Source organism: Vicia villosa, linkage group LG6, assembly GCF_029867415.1.
Source record: "Vicia villosa cultivar HV-30 ecotype Madison, WI linkage group LG6, Vvil1.0, whole genome shotgun sequence".
In the NCBI taxonomy this organism is placed as follows: Eukaryota; Viridiplantae; Streptophyta; class Magnoliopsida; order Fabales; family Fabaceae; genus Vicia; species Vicia villosa.
The window spans coordinates 130,704,580-130,724,500 of NC_081185.1; the positions used below are offsets into that span (position 1 = coordinate 130,704,580).

Below are 19,921 nucleotides of genomic sequence, written 5' to 3' on the forward strand. Positions count from 1 at the left end.
ATCTCATGTTAACACAGCGGAAATTCACCATACGGATAAGCATAACATCATCTATGCAATATCCCACATAATTAATACAATAACAACACGATAGAGTATCATCATAAACTCTAAGCTATCGTTTCCCCAGTGTTACAATATCAGAGCATGACACCGACGCTATACTAAACGAACTGGCTCATGAGCTAATCCTCACCGAGCCAAAAGCCACTATCCTCAATCTGAAAATATCAACGGTAAGGGTGAGTCTCATTCACAATTAACAAATGTTATCGAATCATAAACAATAACACATCATAGCCACATTATTCATCCAATTTCATTATATTCAGATTGTCAAGAAGTACTCATCAACACACAACAACAAATAGAATACATTACCAAGAGACAACACCATAATTCATCAAAACAAATCATAACAATTACACCATCATCACATATTATAACATTGGACAATCTTCCATTCATGTTATAATCATACAAGTAGCCTAATGCAAATGCAACTATATGCATGTGGTACCAAAATCTGGGATAACCCAACTCACCGACCCACCATCGTCAAGGATACGGTAACACTCACTCACTAATTCCACACAATGGGAATTAGCTACCACTGATCCACCATCGTCAAGGATCAGCCACATAATGATTATGAATGCATGCATCAACCATAACATGCTCATCACCCACATAAATCGACCAAATGTCATAACCATCAATTGCAATAGTAATAGCCACGCACAATTATGTTATTCCTCAACCATAGTAAAACACATATTTTACCTCAATAATATATGTATATCATATACCAATTACAACCACGATATCATAACAGATAGAACACTCGCCACACAGTGCAACAACAATAACACCTCTCACAATCGTGTACCAAGTACAACAAATCAACCCAACAACAACAGAGTATTTACATCATCATTCATCAAAACACATGATAATCATATTTACCATGAACAACATCCATTTGCATAACAAGCAGGAGCAATCACATTATAACGACACACATCATTGCACGTATTCAATATTGCAAACAACAGTCATTGCATCTCATCAACTATGCAAAACCAGAATAAACCACATTTGGAGAAAATGGTAATTTTCAAAATAAAATCAAGTTATTTTTGTTTTATTTATTTCATTTGGTAGAGCATTCAATTTAAGGAACAACGTCCAAAACGGCGTCTAAAACGGACTTACGGTTTGAAAGTTACACATCTTTAACTTTTTACAAGAAAACAATAATCGCTACAGCACGCGACGCCACACCCAATCCGCAGCGCGTAACGAATAGAAACACGCCTTCGCGGCGCAAACAAAGGTTCGCGGCGCGGAACGAGAAAATCACTACGCCTTCGCGGCGCGCACCTACCTTCGCGGCGCGAACTGGCAAAAGTCAGAGCTTTCATCGCATTTTACAGCATTACGGGATTTACCCCAAAATCCCCAAGAACCAAACCAAGTTATATCATGAACCTCAAATACCACCATTTCAGCCAAATACATGTTATAACACAAATATAACACACAAAGAGGATCATCTAATCACCATAACAATCATATAATCATATAATTCATCAAATCATACAATTCCCCTCAAAATCATCCCAAAACCCCAATCTAGCATATAACCAATTGACACAAACAATGCATCTAAATCAGTCCTATTATCTATAATACGATAAAAGATATTAACCGGAAGAGTCCCCCCTTACCTTAGCCAAAGATCTTGATTAGCCCTCTTCCTCTTCTGTTCCTCTTTCACGTATCATCTTTTTCCAATCTCTCATCTCCTCTGCTCTGCTTTTCACGTTCCTTTTTCCTTTTTCTCAATTTTCCTTATTTCCTTTATTTTATGAAAACATAAAATAATTAGTAATGGGCTTACTCACTTAGCACCCCCATACTACTAATCTCACCATTCCAGCCCAATGGCCCTTAATCCATAATTCTCCAATAATTCAACAAAATACCAAATAATTCTAAATAATAATTTAATTTCCGATTAAATTAAAATTAGAAAATATGGGGTGTTACATGTATCAAATGAATTTGGGAAGTTTTATGATGAAGAGAGGATAGTGCACGCGGTAGTACCACCCTATACACCTCAACAAAATGGTGTTGCTGAGAGGAAGAATCGGTCTATTATGAACATGGTGAGAAGCCATGCATCAATATTCCAGCTGATATTTATGAAGAATGTGTGCAAGCGAATAACCATTAGGGTAAATTTAGTAAGGTTATAGGTTATTGAACTAAGCATCACCTTGAAGTGGTGTATTCTGATGTGTGTGAGCCGATGTAAGTTAACTATTATGGTCTCAATAGTTACTTTGTCACTTTTATTGATGATTATAGTAGGAAGCTATGGAAATTCCTAATCAAGATAAAGCATAAGGTAATTGAAGTGTTTAAGAAGTTCAAGTCCATGGTTGAGCAGTGAAACGGTCACAAGCTCAAAGTTCTCAAAATAGATGGTGGAGGTGAGTATGTCTCAAATGACTTTGGGAAGTTTTGTGATGAAGAGGGAATAGTGCATGAGGTACTACCACCATATACACCGCAAAAAATGATGTTGGCGAAAGGAAGAATTTATCGATTATGACCATGGTGAAAAGCATGTTAAAAGGGAAGAACACGATGAAAGAGTTGTGGGGAAAAACGATATCCACGTCTGCCTATTTGTTGAATAGGTGTCTTAAAAAAGAAGCTTGAGAAGATACACCAGAAGAGTAATGGTCTGGATTCAAACCGAATCTAAACCATTTAAGAGTTATCGGTTTAGTAGCATATCGACATATTTCGGGCCAACTTAGAAATAAGTAGGATGACAAAGGGGAGATGATGATACTTGTGGTGTATCACCCTAATGGAGGTTACAAGTTGTTTGATGTTGAAAACAGGAGAATTATGATCATTTGGGACGTTTTGGTCGATGAATTAAAGTAGGTGGAACAACCTATAACCGGTTACACTCATTCGTTAATTGGTTACATGCCGACGTTAATTGGTTAAAGGAAATCGTAAATCAGTTACACGGACGATTTTTTATATTCTTGAGAAGCTGAAACATCAAAAAAACAGCGCGTCGAAGCCATAATTGATGAAATTGTGAGAAGACCAACCAAGAAAAGAGGTTTGCCTCAAAAAATCCAATATTGTGAGATATTCCGCGACAGCAAAATCAGTGATGATTGTAATTTTTTCCATTTAGTGATGATTGTAATTTTGGCGTTTAGTGTCGGTATTGCGAGTAGATTCATGAAGACACCGAAGGTGTCTCACTTGACAGTAGTCAAGAGAATCTTGAGATACGTCAAAGGATTTATTGGTTACGAAATTCTCTTTCCCATAGCGGACATGTTAGACGCTAGGCTTACGTATCTAGAGGGGGGTGAATAGATACTTCCGAATTTATTCGGATTTTCTTTAAAAAATATGGCGAAAGCGTTTAGGGATCGACTCGCGTCTATTCCGAACCGCTACGGGAAGGATTAGATATGTTTATAAACCACAAAATGATTATGATGTGAAGATGAAAACTATTAGAGAATCAACAAGTTATAATGCGATAAATCGTTTAAGTGTTTACTTGGATAAACTTGTTTTCAATGACTTTGATTAATGAAGAAAGCAATATATCAAACACTTGGTGTATAATGACCAAATTGAATTATGAATCAATGTGTGGTGACTTGTGATGTTTATGCATAATCTTATCACATAATTTTAACACTTTGATACGTTGATCAATTTGCGATTATAACCAAAATTAAGCACAACGTAACGAAAAGATAAAAGCGATAACGAACACGATATTTGTTCAGGCAGTTCGTCGACCGTCCTCGCTACGACTACATCTGCCCCCAATTCCAAACGGGAATTGGGATGTCTTTCATTATGATTGAAAAGAGTTTATACAAACAAGATAACAAAGCAATAACGATAAACCGAATATGTTGATTCTTTGTATCTTCTTCCCCTTGATCTTGAGCCAGATCAAGTATCTTCCAAGAGCTTGTCGTTGATTCCCTTTCTGCAGTGTTGTGAATTGATCAAACCCTTGTTCTTCAACTTCTACACTCAGCTGAATCGTTGATGAAGCCTCTTGACAAAAACCCCCAAAATTCACCAATCTTGGAGGACAAAATCCACAGATTTTATTCACCAATAACCCCACAAATCTTCACCCACTAGGAACCTTCAATTCCTTTCCATGGACGTTATCAATCTATATCACAAACTCTCACCACAAGAATTGTTGTGTGTAATTGTGTTGGAGTTGATAAGAAGATAGAAGATGAGAAGACTTTGTGTATCTTTCAGTTGTTGGTGTTGACTTGAATAATTAGCTGAAAAAGATATATATATATATATATATATATATATATATATATATATATATATATATATATATATATATAGGTGCTAGCAGAGTTGGCTGAAGGTAAACACAAAATTTGGTAAATTTTGGGGTGATAGGTTAACCTACTCCATTACTTGGGTCGACCTAAATGGAACAGATTCAGCATATTGAAATTTGTCTTCAGTTGATTCGACCTGTTGAGACTCTGGGTCGACCTAAAAGCATCTGAATTTGGTTCGTGTGGTTTTTCTTCAATTTAGGTCGACCTAGGCAATTGGGTGAGTCGTCCTAAAGTGAGCAGAAGTGAAACCTTTTTGTTCAGTTCAGTTTGCGTCGACCTAGGGGCAGGATGGGTCGACCTAACTGGACCAGTTTCTTCCACATCATGATTGAAGCATTCTAGGTCGACCTAGACTTGTGTTGAGTCGACCTAAGATATCGTAGAGTTCCAAAATCTTGCTTTTCCTTATATCATTCACTTGTAGCTTGATATTTGTTCAATGGAGATGTTTGCCATGAATCAAAAACTCTTGATGAGTATATGCTTGCACTTACATGATATAGGCAGAAAATGTAATTTATTTGGTTTTACCGATTCTAATTGGTGCGGAGATAAAGCTTATCAGAAGTCTATAGATGGATACATCTTTATGTTCGGTGGAACACCAATCTCATGGTCTTCGAAGAAGGAACCGGTAGTTGCACTCTCGTCTTGTGAGGTCGATTATATTTTTTCTTTGTTATGTGCGTGTCAAGCCATATGGCTAATGAATCTATTGAAAGAGTTTGACAGCAATGAGGGTGAGGCTGTCACACTCTTGGTTGATAATGTTTCAGCCATTGATCTTACTAAGAAACAAATTGCACATGGAAGAAGCAAGCAAATTGAGATGAGGTTTCACTACTTGAGGGAGATTGTTAGTAAAGGCAAGTTAAGATTTGGATATTGTAGAAGTGAGGACCAAGTTACTGATTAGTTGACTAAGGAATCATAAATGATGTGTTCAGAGTTGAAGTTGAGCATGGGCATGAAAAACTTGAAGCACTTGAATTAAGGTGGTATGTTGAGTGAAAATCAATAATTCAAGTGTTATAATCGTTTAACATTGTGGTGTAATCAGTTACGGCTGGTGCAAAGAACTTCTAGACATTAAAAAAGATGTTTTGGAATTGTGTTAACTGGTTACACCTGAGATATAGATTTTTATTGTTTTGTCTATGTAACTTGTTAACCATTTGTGTCAACTAATTACGAGCCTGAGTTTTAGCCTTTTCTTGTAAATAGATTATTAGTTTTAGGTTCCAATAACTTTATAACAATTGCATAATTGCCTTTGACGAATCCTCATCTCAAGTTAATGAAATTGATCTCTCTCTCTCTTCCTCCCTCCCTCCATTAATATACTCCTAATTTAGAATCTTGAAGACAAAGTTCAAGTTAATCGAGCGACAATGATACTATTATATTTAAATATTTAAATTTATATTGAATTTTTTATGGGTTAAGTATGTTTTTGGTCCCTATAAAATTAACAAATTTTGTTTTTGCTCCCTACTAAAAAATAATATATTTCGGTCCCCACAAAAGATAATGTTAAATCGTTGTGTATTTTTGAATGATTATCTTACAGGCATGTTTAAAATGTTATAAAAAGTTCCTCGAAATAAAAAGAACTCAAAATTTGATTTCTAAGTCAAGATTTGCATTACTTTTATCATTATCTTTTGAAACTTAAAAAATTCATATTTAATTCTTCTCATCTTAAAAAATTCTATAATTTGGTAAAGAAATACTTTATAGTATTCTAAATTCTAAACACATAGGAAAAAAATTATTCAAAAATTTAAAAGCTTAAGAATAATTAAACAGTTTTTAAAATTTTAGAAAATAGTAAAGATTAAAAATGCATGTATAAAATTTTTATAGGGACTAAAATATATCATTTTTTTAATAGAGACTAAAAATAAAATTTAAGATATTTATAGAAACCAAAAACATACTTAACCTATTTTATATTAATATCACTTTTTTTATACTTTTATTTAATTGGGCCTTTATTTACATTTGGGTCTTATAATTTAGTGTATTACTAACCTTATATAATGTAATATAGGGACAATATGAATTAATCAAAAGAAATCAAATGTCTCTTGTTATTATATTTAGTTTATCATTCTCTTAGTTTAATTGACTTTATTAATATTTCTAGAAATTTAGGTGTATCTCTATATCAAAAACCTATTATATTATCTATCTTTTGTTAGTAAAAACAATTTTAAAAAGTTATAGTTTTTTTTTTAAATTCAATTTATATTCATTATCAATATATAGAATTTGTATATTTTCCTTTTTGATAATCATTAAGTGATATATTGGTTGTGTAAAAATATCATATTTCATATTCGGTGATATATTGGTTGTGTAAAAATATCATATGTATATTAAAAAAAATGAAAATTGTATTCAATTTTTCCACATTTAAGTTTATTTAATTTTCAAAATATTTTTCCATAACATGATTAAACTATTCAAACCCAAACCTTTTTTTTAGAGTACATTAAGTGGTTTTAAATTTATAACAACAATGACTAAACGTTAAAATATTTACAAATAGTCAAATACTTGGTAATTATGTTTTCTCAAGTATATAACAATTTAAAAAGGTTTATTGAATTATCTTTTCTAATAGGTTGTTATTAATACTCTGATTAAAAAAATGTTTGGTATATTTAGTAATTTTTATTGGAACTTATTTGGTAGTATGTATAGTCAAAATATTATAGGATACATTGACATCAGGTGTTAGTATTCTTATATCAAATCTCAACTCTGAAGAATTGATCAAACCGTAATAGTAAATTAAAAATATATATGACATATTCTTTATTTAAAAAATTAACTATTTATAAAATTGTTTGATTGAATGCTATTAACAATTGAGATTTGATGTAAGTCTTTTAAATTTAGATCCGGTGTCAATAAATCTTGTATTTTATATATATATATATATATATATATATATATATATATATATATATATATATATATATATATATATATATATATATATATATATATATATATATATATATATATATATATATATATATAAGAGATCAAATTACACAAAAAAAATTACACATGAGTTATATTCGCTCAATAACGTCACATCGAATAAATAATTTTTAAAATCAACCGTTGGATTGAATCATATTATCATATAAATCTTATCTATTAAGTTTGAGATTAATCTATAATGATATACTATACCTCCATGATATCCAAAGATTAACGTCAAAATAAACTTCATATAACAATAATTTTGATGTAAATAAATGACATAGTAAATCATTATATATATTGATCTCAAACTTTAAATATATATATATATATATATATATATATATATATATATATATATATATATATATATATATATATATATATATATATATATATATATTTATATGATAATATGTTTCAATCCAATAGTTAATCTATATGTAAACAAACTCGACCACTACAATCTACGTGTAAACGTACAAACAGGGACCAATGTTTTAAAAACCGAACCGGAGAAAGAATCGTTAAAACATGCGGGTCATGGTTCAATCGGTTCAACCGTGATTGAACCGTATATTAAATTTAAACTAAATAAATAAATAAATTATTAAATATCTTACTAAAATTAATTTATATCATAATTTGTAAAATAAAATTCTCAAATAAATACGATACTAATAAATAAGCTTACAAAATAAGAAGAATGTAATGTAAGACCTAAGGACCAATATGTATATATTTGTCCTAATTGCTTAACTCAAAGCCATAAGTTATTCATTAATATAATTTTTCACATCTGTTTACAGACCAACATCGGTTATCATGTGTCCTCATACATTACATTATTACTTCTCTTTCTATTACATTTACATTGTCTCGTGTTCTTCAATTTTATTCTTTATTTTCCATCTATACAATTTTAAATGTTTGCTATAATTAATTTTTTAGATTTAAACAAAGAAATAAAATGAAGTAAAACATAAAAAAAAAATTATCTTTCATTTTTCGAACAGTCTGGTTCACCAAAACCGGTCCCGATTTTACGGTTATTTTGCGCTTGAAGCAATTTTATAGACCTAACCGTTTATTGGTCCAAACCGAACCGAATCAGACAATGGTTCAAGGTTGAACCGGTTCAACCGGCCGGGTCAATCCGGGTTTTAAAACTTTGACAGGGATGAAAACATTAAAAAATAAAAACTATAGTATCTTGTGCTACATTTAAGGCATGTCTTATGCCTTACTTTTAATTTATTATTAAACTAAGACTTGTCTAGTAGTAAATTTATTTTTTATTTTTTATTGAATTTTAAATATGTTAGAAAGATATTTTGACATAATATGGTAATTAAAGTTAAATTATAATAAATTATTACGAGTTATATTTGAAACAATTATATGAATTAATCACATATAAAAGATATATTTCATTGTTATAAAAAAATACATTTCATTTGAAAGAAAAAAACATACTTGTAAATTAAAAGTAATATCGCTAACTTTTTTTTTTGCAAACTTAAATAATTAACAATAAAGTAGTTTTTTTGTCTTGCTTGAATTCCCATGTCATTTGGTGTTGATCTTTGATTTTGATATTTAATTTTAAAGTATTAAATACATGTACTTATTTTTAATATTAAATAAAATTAAAAATATATTTGTAACTATTATCAAATAAAACTTTCCATAAAATTATAAAACTTATGTAAATTTTTGTCAAACTTTAGTTATCTAATTAATAAAGGGTTGAAAATCTTAGTTACTATATTAGCTTAAATTTTTAATTGTTTTTTTTATATTTATGGGATTTTAGAAACTTAATTTGATTTACTATAATAAACATATCTTTCAAAATATTTCTAAAAAAAAATAAAATTATTTTAATAGGTTCAATCTTGAGTAAGTCTTCATCATCAAGAATATCATAGATGTATTATATCATTTGTAAGTTTTTGAAACATGATTTAAAATAATCAGAAAAAATAGAATAAAGCACAACTCGTCCAACGCAATCTACAGGTAAAAAAAATATGGACAAAATGTCATGGTCTCCACGGTTCTTCATTACATCGTGGTGACATACTATCAAGTTTTCATGGGTTCGAACCCCAATGTCATCATATATATTGTTCCTTTAATGTTAAGACATGTCGTTTTTTTTTTATTTATTTTTATATAAAAAACTCAAAGGAATATGACTGTGGTTGGTGTGTTCCACCGTTGTGATATATTTATAATATAATAATTAAGTATTTATCAAAATGGTTGGTAAATGACCGTTGTGAAATAATTTAATTATATATAAGCGAATGAACTCTCACTTATTGATAGTAGCGTCGTTTCCTTCACAGTGAAACCCTAGCACCCATTTTTTCTCTTCTGCTTCGCCATTAGTCATGAATCTTGTGCTTCATTGGTTAAGATATTCTTCTTCTTACATCGTATTGTTAGATAGTTCCCCATTATCTTGTTTGTTGCATGTTGTTTTTGTTGATTAATTGTTCTTATTTTTTCAGATTCGTCTTCACTACCTTAACAAAGACCATATTTTGGCTATGTTACATATTGTTAGTGTAGCTATAAAAAAAGTACAAGAAGCATGAAGCTATGATGGAAACTTTATCCACCTTGTAATTTTTTTCCATACCTTCACAAACAAGATGTTTTTCATGATTATTGTAGGACTCAACAATAACAAAACATTTTAAACAACAGCGGCAACTGTAACACGCCGATTTTTTTATTTAGAAATTATTTTATTTATTTAAGTTTTATGATAATTATTATTTAATGTATTAAATAATTGACTATTTGAGTTTTGGTGAATATGTGATTTAATTAGATTATTATGTGAATAATTGATTGAATAGAATATATGTATGTGTATTATATAGTATTTGGGTTTGCAAGTGTGAGAGTAGAAATAACTAGTTGGGCCTAATAATAAGAATAAGTAACTAAAGTGGGATTATGTATTCACTAGTGCAGAAAACATTTTTTACATCGGAAAAAAGTAGATTTTACATCGAGTCTTGGTCCGATGTAAATCAAAGCGATGTAGTAAAATCAAGACATTTTACATTGGGCCACAACCCGATGTGAAAAATCCACATACTACATCGGTTGAATTTGTTGGAAATTATAAAATAATAATTACCATAGTGTGTTCTAATGTGACAAAAATTGGGAATAGATTTTTGGTTGTTGCATAAATTTGTTTTTTGAATTCAAATTTACAACATTTCATGAAGGGGTGCCTTGTGTCATTATAGATGAACCATTGCAATATATGGTGAAAAGGTGTTGTTTCATCAAGAGTTGCAAACTTATGAAACAACACATGCATGACCTATAAATACACATTTATGAATCCAAAATGATATACACAAAAATCATTGTCTTCTATTATATTTTCCAGACAGCTTCCTTGCATTCGAGTTTCTTCACCGGTCTTGTGCAGACTCGAGTAAGGCTGAATTATCCTGGGTATTCAGGCCGTTCCAACTCTAAGACAATCGAGAGTGTGCTTGAAATACTTTTAAGGAAAGTGATTCCGTTCGCGATTCTAGCCTCGATTCCATTCGGTCTAAATTAATTTTTCTAACAATCTTAAAAGTATTTGTTTAATAGCAACGAGGCTTCGGTTTCAAATATTAAAGAAGAACTGTTGTGATGTTGACACTTTCTAAACACAAGAAGAATCTACATCATATATTCGGGTACGTTTTATTATTTCTCATAGAAATTAAAATATTGTGTGATAATCATAATATCAAGATCAAAATTGAGTTTTATTAATAGATGATATTAGACATGATTATAGATATTATGATTTTCAGATAATTATTAAATGATATGCATCATAAATTAAATTACAAAACATCATTAATAATTATGACATGCATAAAATGATTTTCATCGTATCGTAATAATGGTTTTCGTAATGCACCATTGTTACCGGAATGATGTCGTCTCGTAAAATGCATCTTCATTCTGGAAAATGGAATGTAAAATTTGTAAGTGGTGTAAACTCATAATACTCTTAACATGGTTCATGTGTAAGTAAACAGAATTGATTCATTCATAGTATCAGTAATGGTGCTGTAAGTTAAGAAAATGCATCTTGTCTTAATGAATAAACTTAGAAATCATTTTTGGTACATTCTGGATATTGAAGTTAAATTTAATTATATATTAAAATCGGAAGTTGTTGACTATCTAAGTGATCAAATAATTAAAGTATAATTATGAATTAGACAAATGAATTATGATCAATAATATATGCTATGTAAATTCTTTGTGTATCATGAAACTTATTATAATAAGACATTTATAGATCATCCAAATATGATTTATAATGAGATGTAGAATTTTAAGAACCTTATCGCAGAGGATAAGGAATTTGAGATTCCTACAAATAAGAACCTTGTAAGGAAGGTTTTCTGCAAATTGTTGAAACACAAACCGAAAGGTCATCAATAATTGTTAAAAAAAAAAAAAAATTGAACTTAGAATAAGCAGAAAGTCTAAAAGGCTAAGGATCCAGGACCGAACAAAATCGATTGTCGGCATATTTCTTGTATCTAGTAGAAGAAAAATGTGAGAATTTTGTTCGTAATATTCCTATTACTCTTCAAGTGGAAGATGATCCTAAGAATTACAATGAAGAAGTAACTTCAAAGGACTTCTTTTGGAAGGATGATATCCAAGACGAGATGGATTCAAAAAGAATGTCAAACCATACTTAATTGGCTGCAAGTGAGCGTTTAGAAGGAAGTATCATAAAGATGGTACACTAAACACCTACAAGTTTAGATTAATAGCCAAGTGTTTAGACAAGGAATGTGTTAATTATTTAAACACATATGCACTAGTAGCAAGGGCGGCAACAATTAGAGTACTGTTTGCATTAGTTTTGCATGAACTTATAGTTCATCAAAGGGATGTCAAAATGACATTTCTAAAATGGAGATCTCGGTGAGGAGATTTACATGGAGAAATCAGAAGGTTATATACTTCCTGTTAATGAACAAATAGTGTACAAGCTTGTTAAATCCTTGTATGGATTAAAACAAGCACTGAAACAATGACATTAAAAGTTTGACTTTGTCATTGTAAGATTCTCCGATTAAGGAGAAGACACACAAGTTAGAGGGAGAATTTTTAATCTTATCAAAACAAGAATTCAAAGAGTTTGTCATCATCAAAAAGGGGGAGATTGTGAAGAATATATTTTATATCTAGTTTTGATGAAGACAAAGATTATCAAAGAAGAAAAATGATCAAAAGTGTCATGCACGTCAATGATGAAGTTGATCAAGAAGGTTGAACATAGAAATTCAAGTGAATATTTGAGACAAGAGAACTTAACTAAGGTACTCATCGCAATTTATACTATACTACTTTAAGATTGCTCATAATTTCATCTCTCACTTCATCTAAAAACCTTATTGCATCATCATGCATGATTATCTAAAACCTTCTTCATCTAATTCTTGTGATAAGTGTTTGTACACAAAGTTATGTAAGAATATTGTGATATTCTTTTGTCTCTATGTTGAGTACATGTTGATCATTATCAAAGAGATGAATGGAATCTTAGAAACAAAGAGGTTTCTAGCTTCCAGTACCAAGATGAAAATCTTGAAATAGTGGACACTCTTTTCGATCAAAGTAAAGCGAAAGAGTGGGAGTTTAAAACATAGTCAAACACACTATATTGAGAAAACTTTCACATTCAAGATAAAAGATCTTGGACTAATTGACACTCTTTTGGGGATCAAAGCAATGCGAAAATAGTGGGGTTATGAACTTAGTCAAATACACTTTGTTGAGAAAGTTCTTGATAAGTTCAAACTGTCACGTTTCAAAAAGTGAATATTCAATTTGATCTTAGTGTCAAAATGATGATAGAAAAGTTATGGCTATATTAGAATACACAAGTCAAATTGGTTTTATAATGCAATATACTATATGCGATATAGCTGTTGCAAATAGTAAATGAGTAGATTTACTAGCAATCCAAATTGTGAGCATTCGAAGGACATCACAAGGATTTTGATTATTGTTTAAAAACCAAATCTTGACCTCCATTATGGTAGGTTTCCTGCCATAGTAGAAGGATATACCAATATGAGTTGGATATCGAGTGTTGGAGGTCATAGATTTACAACTAAATGGATATTTACACTAGTTGGGGGTGAGATTTCTTGGAAGAGCAAGAAACAAACATGAATCACTCTCTTGACCATGAAGCCATGGTGTGTGGATCTCGCTTCCACTGGTCAAAGAAGTTAAATAGTTGAGGGACCTTCTGTCAGAAGTTCCATTAGTTAAACACAGTGTTTCAAAGGTGTTAACACAATGTGTTAGTCAAGCCAATTTAACAAGAGAATTCAGATAAGTGTAAAATGGAAAGTCTGGCCACTAAGGCCTTAGACATTCGTGAGAAAATTGATTAAAGATGTAATCATTTACTCGCATATATACGATCTATCTATAATTTGGGAAATTCATTTACTAAGCCACTGGCCAGAGACTTAGTAAAAACAACCTCGAGAGGTATGAGGTTGAAACTCCTTGAGTAAGAGTTCCGACAGCGGCGGCAACCCAATCTTACGTTAACAGAACATTAACCTCAAGATTTTCAATGGGTAACAACAAGTCGTTGATTTGGATAATTGTCGAACATTTCGTGATAATGTTGACCTTAAAACGAGGGTTGAGTTTTATTCTAAAACTCTTAATGAAGTTCAATACCAAGGGTACGTGTCTCGTGGAAAAGGACACAATATGAACTTCACCTATGTGAATTTCGAGATGGTGCCGTCTCAAAGTGAGAGTTGGAGTTTCTCTCATGAAAAATTCATGAAACAGGATAGCACATGGCCATAAATAAGTGCTAAGCGAGTTATGCAGAGGAAGAACCTTTAAAGAGTGTGTGTAAGGTAACACCGGTCTAATCATATGGATTCATGGTTTAAAAGCTTTGCTACCTAATATTCCGATTAAACTTTGTGTTGTCCTCACTAAGGTTAAGTTTTAAATCGAAAGATACCTAACTGTATTAACACTCTTTATATCTCATTTCTGGAAGTATTAATTTTGTCATTATTAGAACAAGTGGGAGATTGTTGGAAATTATAAAATAATAATTACCATAGTGTGTTCTAATGTGACAAAAATTGGGAATAGATTTTTGGTTGTTGCATAAATTTGTTTTTTGAATTCAAATTTACAACATTTCATGAAGGGGTGCCTTGTGTCATTATAGATGAACCATTGCAATATATGGTGAAAAGGTGTTGTTTCATCAAGAGTTGCAAACTTATGAAACAACACATGCATGACCTATAAATACACATTTATGAATCCAAAATGATATACACAAAAATCATTGTCTTCTATTATATTTTCCAGACAGCTTCCTTGCATTCGAGTTTCTTCACCGGTCTTGTGCAGACTCGAGTAAGGCTGAATTATCCTGGGTATTCAGGCCGTTCCAACTCTAAGACAATCGAGAGTGTGCTTGAAATACTTTTAAGGAAAGTGATTCCGTTCGCGATTCTAGCCTCGATTCCATTCGGTCTAAATTAATTTTTCTAACAGAATTTATGTCTGATGTGAAACAAAATTCAATACTTTTTTTAAAAAAAATATACGCAATCTTTAACCTCGGTTTCGTAATAGGCCGATGTAATATGTATGTTTTTACATCGGTTTCCATGAAAGCTGATGTAATATGCGTGTTTTTACATCGGTTTCTTAATTGGCCCGTTGTAATATGGTTACTACTTTTAGCGAATTTAAGGTGTTTTTCCTGTAATTTTTTTTGTACCTGATTTTTTATATTTTGCCAATATCACACAGACCACAGTTAGGTCGCTATTTTTCATATTTTTCTCATATCACACATACCACACTTAGGTCACTATTTTCATACTTTTGTAACCAATGAAGGATAATTTCATTGCACCAAATAGCTGGAATGCATATATATATATTGTTCGAAATGAACAATTGATTTACAAAAGTATCAATCTAAAATACCCACAAGTGTACAAAATTATAAGAAAGTTTACACACGGTGGACTACTACAACAATAATAAAACAAGTGAAATCATACAAAAATATCCAACCATTTATAAGTCTTTTCCCACCCTTGAAATACCAACATGCAATCCACAATAAGATGAGTTGTAGCTTCGGTAAACAACACCAAAATTACATTTGTTGACAATAAACAATAACACCAATTAATATCAGTGGACAACTAACTTTACACATACAACCAATCAAAATCCTTACACTTGCCATGTCATATTAGTTTTTTTAAATTAAAATTACATTTTACTTGAATACATGGTTGTGATTGATTAACAGTGTAAAACACACACACACACAATCTTGTAGTCATTTAAAAAATAATTACTTTTATAATTTATTAAAATTTGTGCCAAACAAGTTATTATAAAATTAAAATTTTATTTAATCTTTTTATTCGTTATTTATAACCATTTGTATTTAAGTTATATTGAGATACTTCGGATATGCATATTCAAATTAATTCAATATCTCAAATTTCTTTTGAGAATAGTTTTTTAAATATGCATATCAAAAAAACACATGACACTTTAAATTCAATGTTTAAATGAAAAAAGTTCAAAGAATAATGATTTCGGATATACATATCCGAAATAATTAAAAATGTGATATTGATGTTTTCATAGATGCATATCTAAAGAATATTTTAGAATTTTCAGATGTGTTTTTGCATAAAGAAATTCGCAAGATTAAGATTTGTGGACATGTGTATTGGATCACCAGTGCAGATGATGTTACATTATGGTATTCTCAAACCTGTTCCATCTGAATTGACCCCTCCACCAATTTAATCAAACACCTTAGAATAAATATTATCTTATTATTATACTACTACACAAAGAAAATTATATTTATTATAAAAGTAAAAATTATTCCCAACGGAATATATTCTTCAAAAGAAATTATTACCCATATAAGTGGGTTTGATATGCTAATAATGAGTGTGAAACGTTTGACAAATCTACCCAATATCCCTCTCTATTAAACACTTGTTGATGCCTTTATTCTTATGTTATTGCTTTTTATTGTCCTTTGGGCTAAGCAAAGGATCTAAATTCACAAGAGAAAGAAGAATTAAAAAATGTGCTCTTTTATTTTGCTTCCATTACTATTAGTGAAAAATCCTACTTTTGATTTTTAACAGAAGGAATCCAATCCAAGTATGAAACAAAAACATGAAAAAATTGAGATGCTTCAAGAAAAGCTTCCACAAAAGGAGTTTATATAGAAAGTGGCATTTTATAAAATTTATGAAAGGAATAATCACTTAGCTAAGTTAAGTTCACAAAAGGCCAGACTTCCAAAAGATAAAAATGACTTTTTTATGCTGTAATCTAAAAGATGAAGGTAGTTTCAAGAAAAGCATACTCACAAATGTGAAACTAAAACAAGGTATGGACCATGATTCCGTGCACCCAGGTAACCACGCCTTCACACGGCCAGTGCGATATAGGTCATATGATTGAAATCAAATGGTCCAGATTTGATATCTAGAAAGTATATAAAAGTTATTTTGACAGATAAATGGCTGGGATTTTCCTGCAGTTTCTAATTGACCATAGGGAATCCATTTCGATATCATACATACGTGGGGTCGATCTATGATGTATTGGTATATATAATACAGCACATACACATACTTTGTGTCAAGTGCAATTAATCACTTTTACACAACAGCTTACTTTTTCATTTTCATTTTGCTATGCTATTAGGGACAATAACAATTCATTTTGTACTAGCCCTGCCTTTGAATGCTTAGCATTGGCAACGTATTAAGAGACAGTTTCCAGAAAAGGAAAAAACAGGATAATAAGGCTGTGATACAATCAAAAGCTATATCTCAAAGTATATTTAGTTGACATATACAAGCTGTAAGAAGACAGCCAGGGTGTCTTGCCAAATTGATTGCACTAACTAATATCAGATACCATGCACAGCACGGCGGCTAATACATAGGGGTGGGGAATTGGGATTCGTACAAGTATATGTACATGATCAGTAAATGTTCATGGATGCATCGTTGAATGAAACATTATTCTGAACTTTCATAGATTGATAAACTGAAATATATTTTTCATGACATATAGTCACATTCACATCAGTGAATTTTTAGATTCAACGGATAGAGAATCCAGGAGATAAGTTCATGCAATACAAAATGATGTCTTAGCTATTCTGTACAGAAGTGGCACATAATATGTTTTAGCGATATTCATACTCAGAAATATGACCCCTTCCCGCCCATCTTTCTTCATGTTTTCCAAATGAGTATGAAGCTGAAGGCATCCCAGACAAGTGAAAGGGATCGGGTTCAATTCCATAATCAGTGAGTGGCCTATCTTCCAAAATATCATCATGCTGTTGTACAAATTCTGGTATCTCAATCTCTCCTTTCTTTATATCATCCCAAAGGTACTGAAGACGGTTAACGTACTTGATCTTCCAATATAATCTAAACAAAGCAAAACAAACAGAACGAAAACTATTAATAATAATTAAACATAAAAAACTACGCATTTGGCAAGAACTTACATGATGAAAACCATAGATTCAGCAAGGCCATTACATTTCACAATCGTATTTTGTAGCCATATCATTTCATCGGATGCTTAACATAAGCTGTAAAGTAAAACACACTCCTAAACGTTTCTGGCTTTCTGCTAAGAAAACAATGACTGACTTACCCTCCACTCAAGAAAAACCTGCCGAGAGTAGCTATGACGAGCCTGGAACGAAGCCCAGGGTGGATGAAGTACATAGTTTGAAGCCTGTCCTTGAAATTATCTGGAAGTTCTTCATAAATCCACCTCAAGATGGTCATCCCAGGAGAATTATCCTCCTTTTGAACTGTGCTGTGCATGTAAACAATGCAAAATGGTCCATCCGGCAATTCACTAAATATTTTATGAAAGACATACATCTTCAGCCGCTCTGCACTCACAACTGTTGCTGCAAATCATTTCAAAGAAGATATCCAACATAAGTGATAGAAGTAATAAGCTACTCGGAAAGACGTGAGGTTGATATATATCACCAGGTATTTAAGTTTATATGCTCTCTCTAATTCAATTGAAACTGAGTTTGAATTGAATTAATTTGCGTATGTTTTTCTCTCTATCGAGAAATTTGACCTAAACCTCATTTTGTATTGCTTCTAACTACACTAAGATTGAGATGCAAAATTAAACACCGATAAAAAAACAAAATCAAAATTCTAAACATTGAATCAAAGTAATTAAACAGAACTCCCAATCATAGTTATTGTAACCATTACTGTAATCAACGAAAAGGGAAATAGATGTGAGGGAGTTACCGGGATAGTGCTTCCCAATGATGCGGAGAATGCGAGCGCCGCTCTTGTCGGAGCCTTGGAGTGTAATGAATTGTAATTGTTCTAGATCGGAGAAGTCTTCGTCGGGGGAAAGGTACTGAGAACAATCGTGCCAACTCTCTTCTTCTTGTTGTTGCTCTGCATCGTGGAAGAGGAAAGGTCGAGCATCTACGGCGAAATCTGAAGCTAAGACTACCACCGAGAAATCCTCCGATGTGTTGCCACCCATCGCCGCCTTTGCTCTTTCTGTGTGTAAGCGCTGTGCACGTGAGTGGGGGGATATGGGTCAGTCAGCGTATTGCTTTAACTGATTTATGATATTAGAGTTTGATTTGATAGAGGTATTAGAGGTTTTCCTCAACTTGTAAAAAAAAAAAATTAAAAATTATGGGATATGTATTGGAATAAGATTTTAAAGAATTTTAAAATATTTTTTATAATATAATAATTAAATAATATCATTAATTAACTAAGATATTTTTAAGGGATTTGTATTGAAATAATATTCCATAATATTTAGTAAAAAATTTAAAAAAATATAAATAAAATTTGTTGATGTTTAATCAAGATTCAATATAACTTTTAAAAAAAATTAGTATCCAAATTTTAATAGATTGTTTTGAATAACACGAACAGATGAAACTAATCTTGAAAACATGGATTTATTAAGTGAGAACACTGACAAAGATCAAGAGGCTGAACATATATTTATATTTTAATTATTTACTTTTATTGTTGCATAAGGTGAGTAAGTGTCTCTACTATTTCTAGTTTTTTTTAAGGACTTTTTAAGTCCACTATAAAAGTAATTGTCGGACTTCCACTAAAGTAACTCTTGGACTCTTACTAGAAGATCCTTGCCACCCTACTAAGTAATATTATTGGACCTTCGTTGATTGTTCTTTGTTGTCATACGAGACAATCATATGTTAGACCATCACTAAATGATCCTTGTCGCTCTACTAGGTAATTACATTGTTAGACTTCCATTAAAAGTTCATTTATTGTCCTATGGGTAATACATCATTGGTCCTTCAT

General features: G+C 31.3%; 1 protein-coding gene across 1 annotated transcript; it reads right to left on the reverse strand.

The window, feature by feature from the left end:
* Nucleotides 1-17,572: 17,572 nt before the first annotated feature.
* Nucleotides 17,573-19,210, reverse strand: LOC131612384 (uncharacterized). The gene is made up of 3 exons (XM_058884182.1): nucleotides 18,866-19,210; nucleotides 18,237-18,501; nucleotides 17,573-18,004 (listed from the first exon to the last, which is right to left on the reverse strand). The coding sequence occupies exons 1-3, from the start codon at nucleotides 19,110-19,112 to the stop codon at nucleotides 17,755-17,757; spliced, it is 762 nt and encodes a 253-aa protein (XP_058740165.1). The 5' UTR covers nucleotides 19,113-19,210; the 3' UTR covers nucleotides 17,573-17,754.
* Between the last annotated feature and the right edge of the window lie 711 nt (nucleotides 19,211-19,921).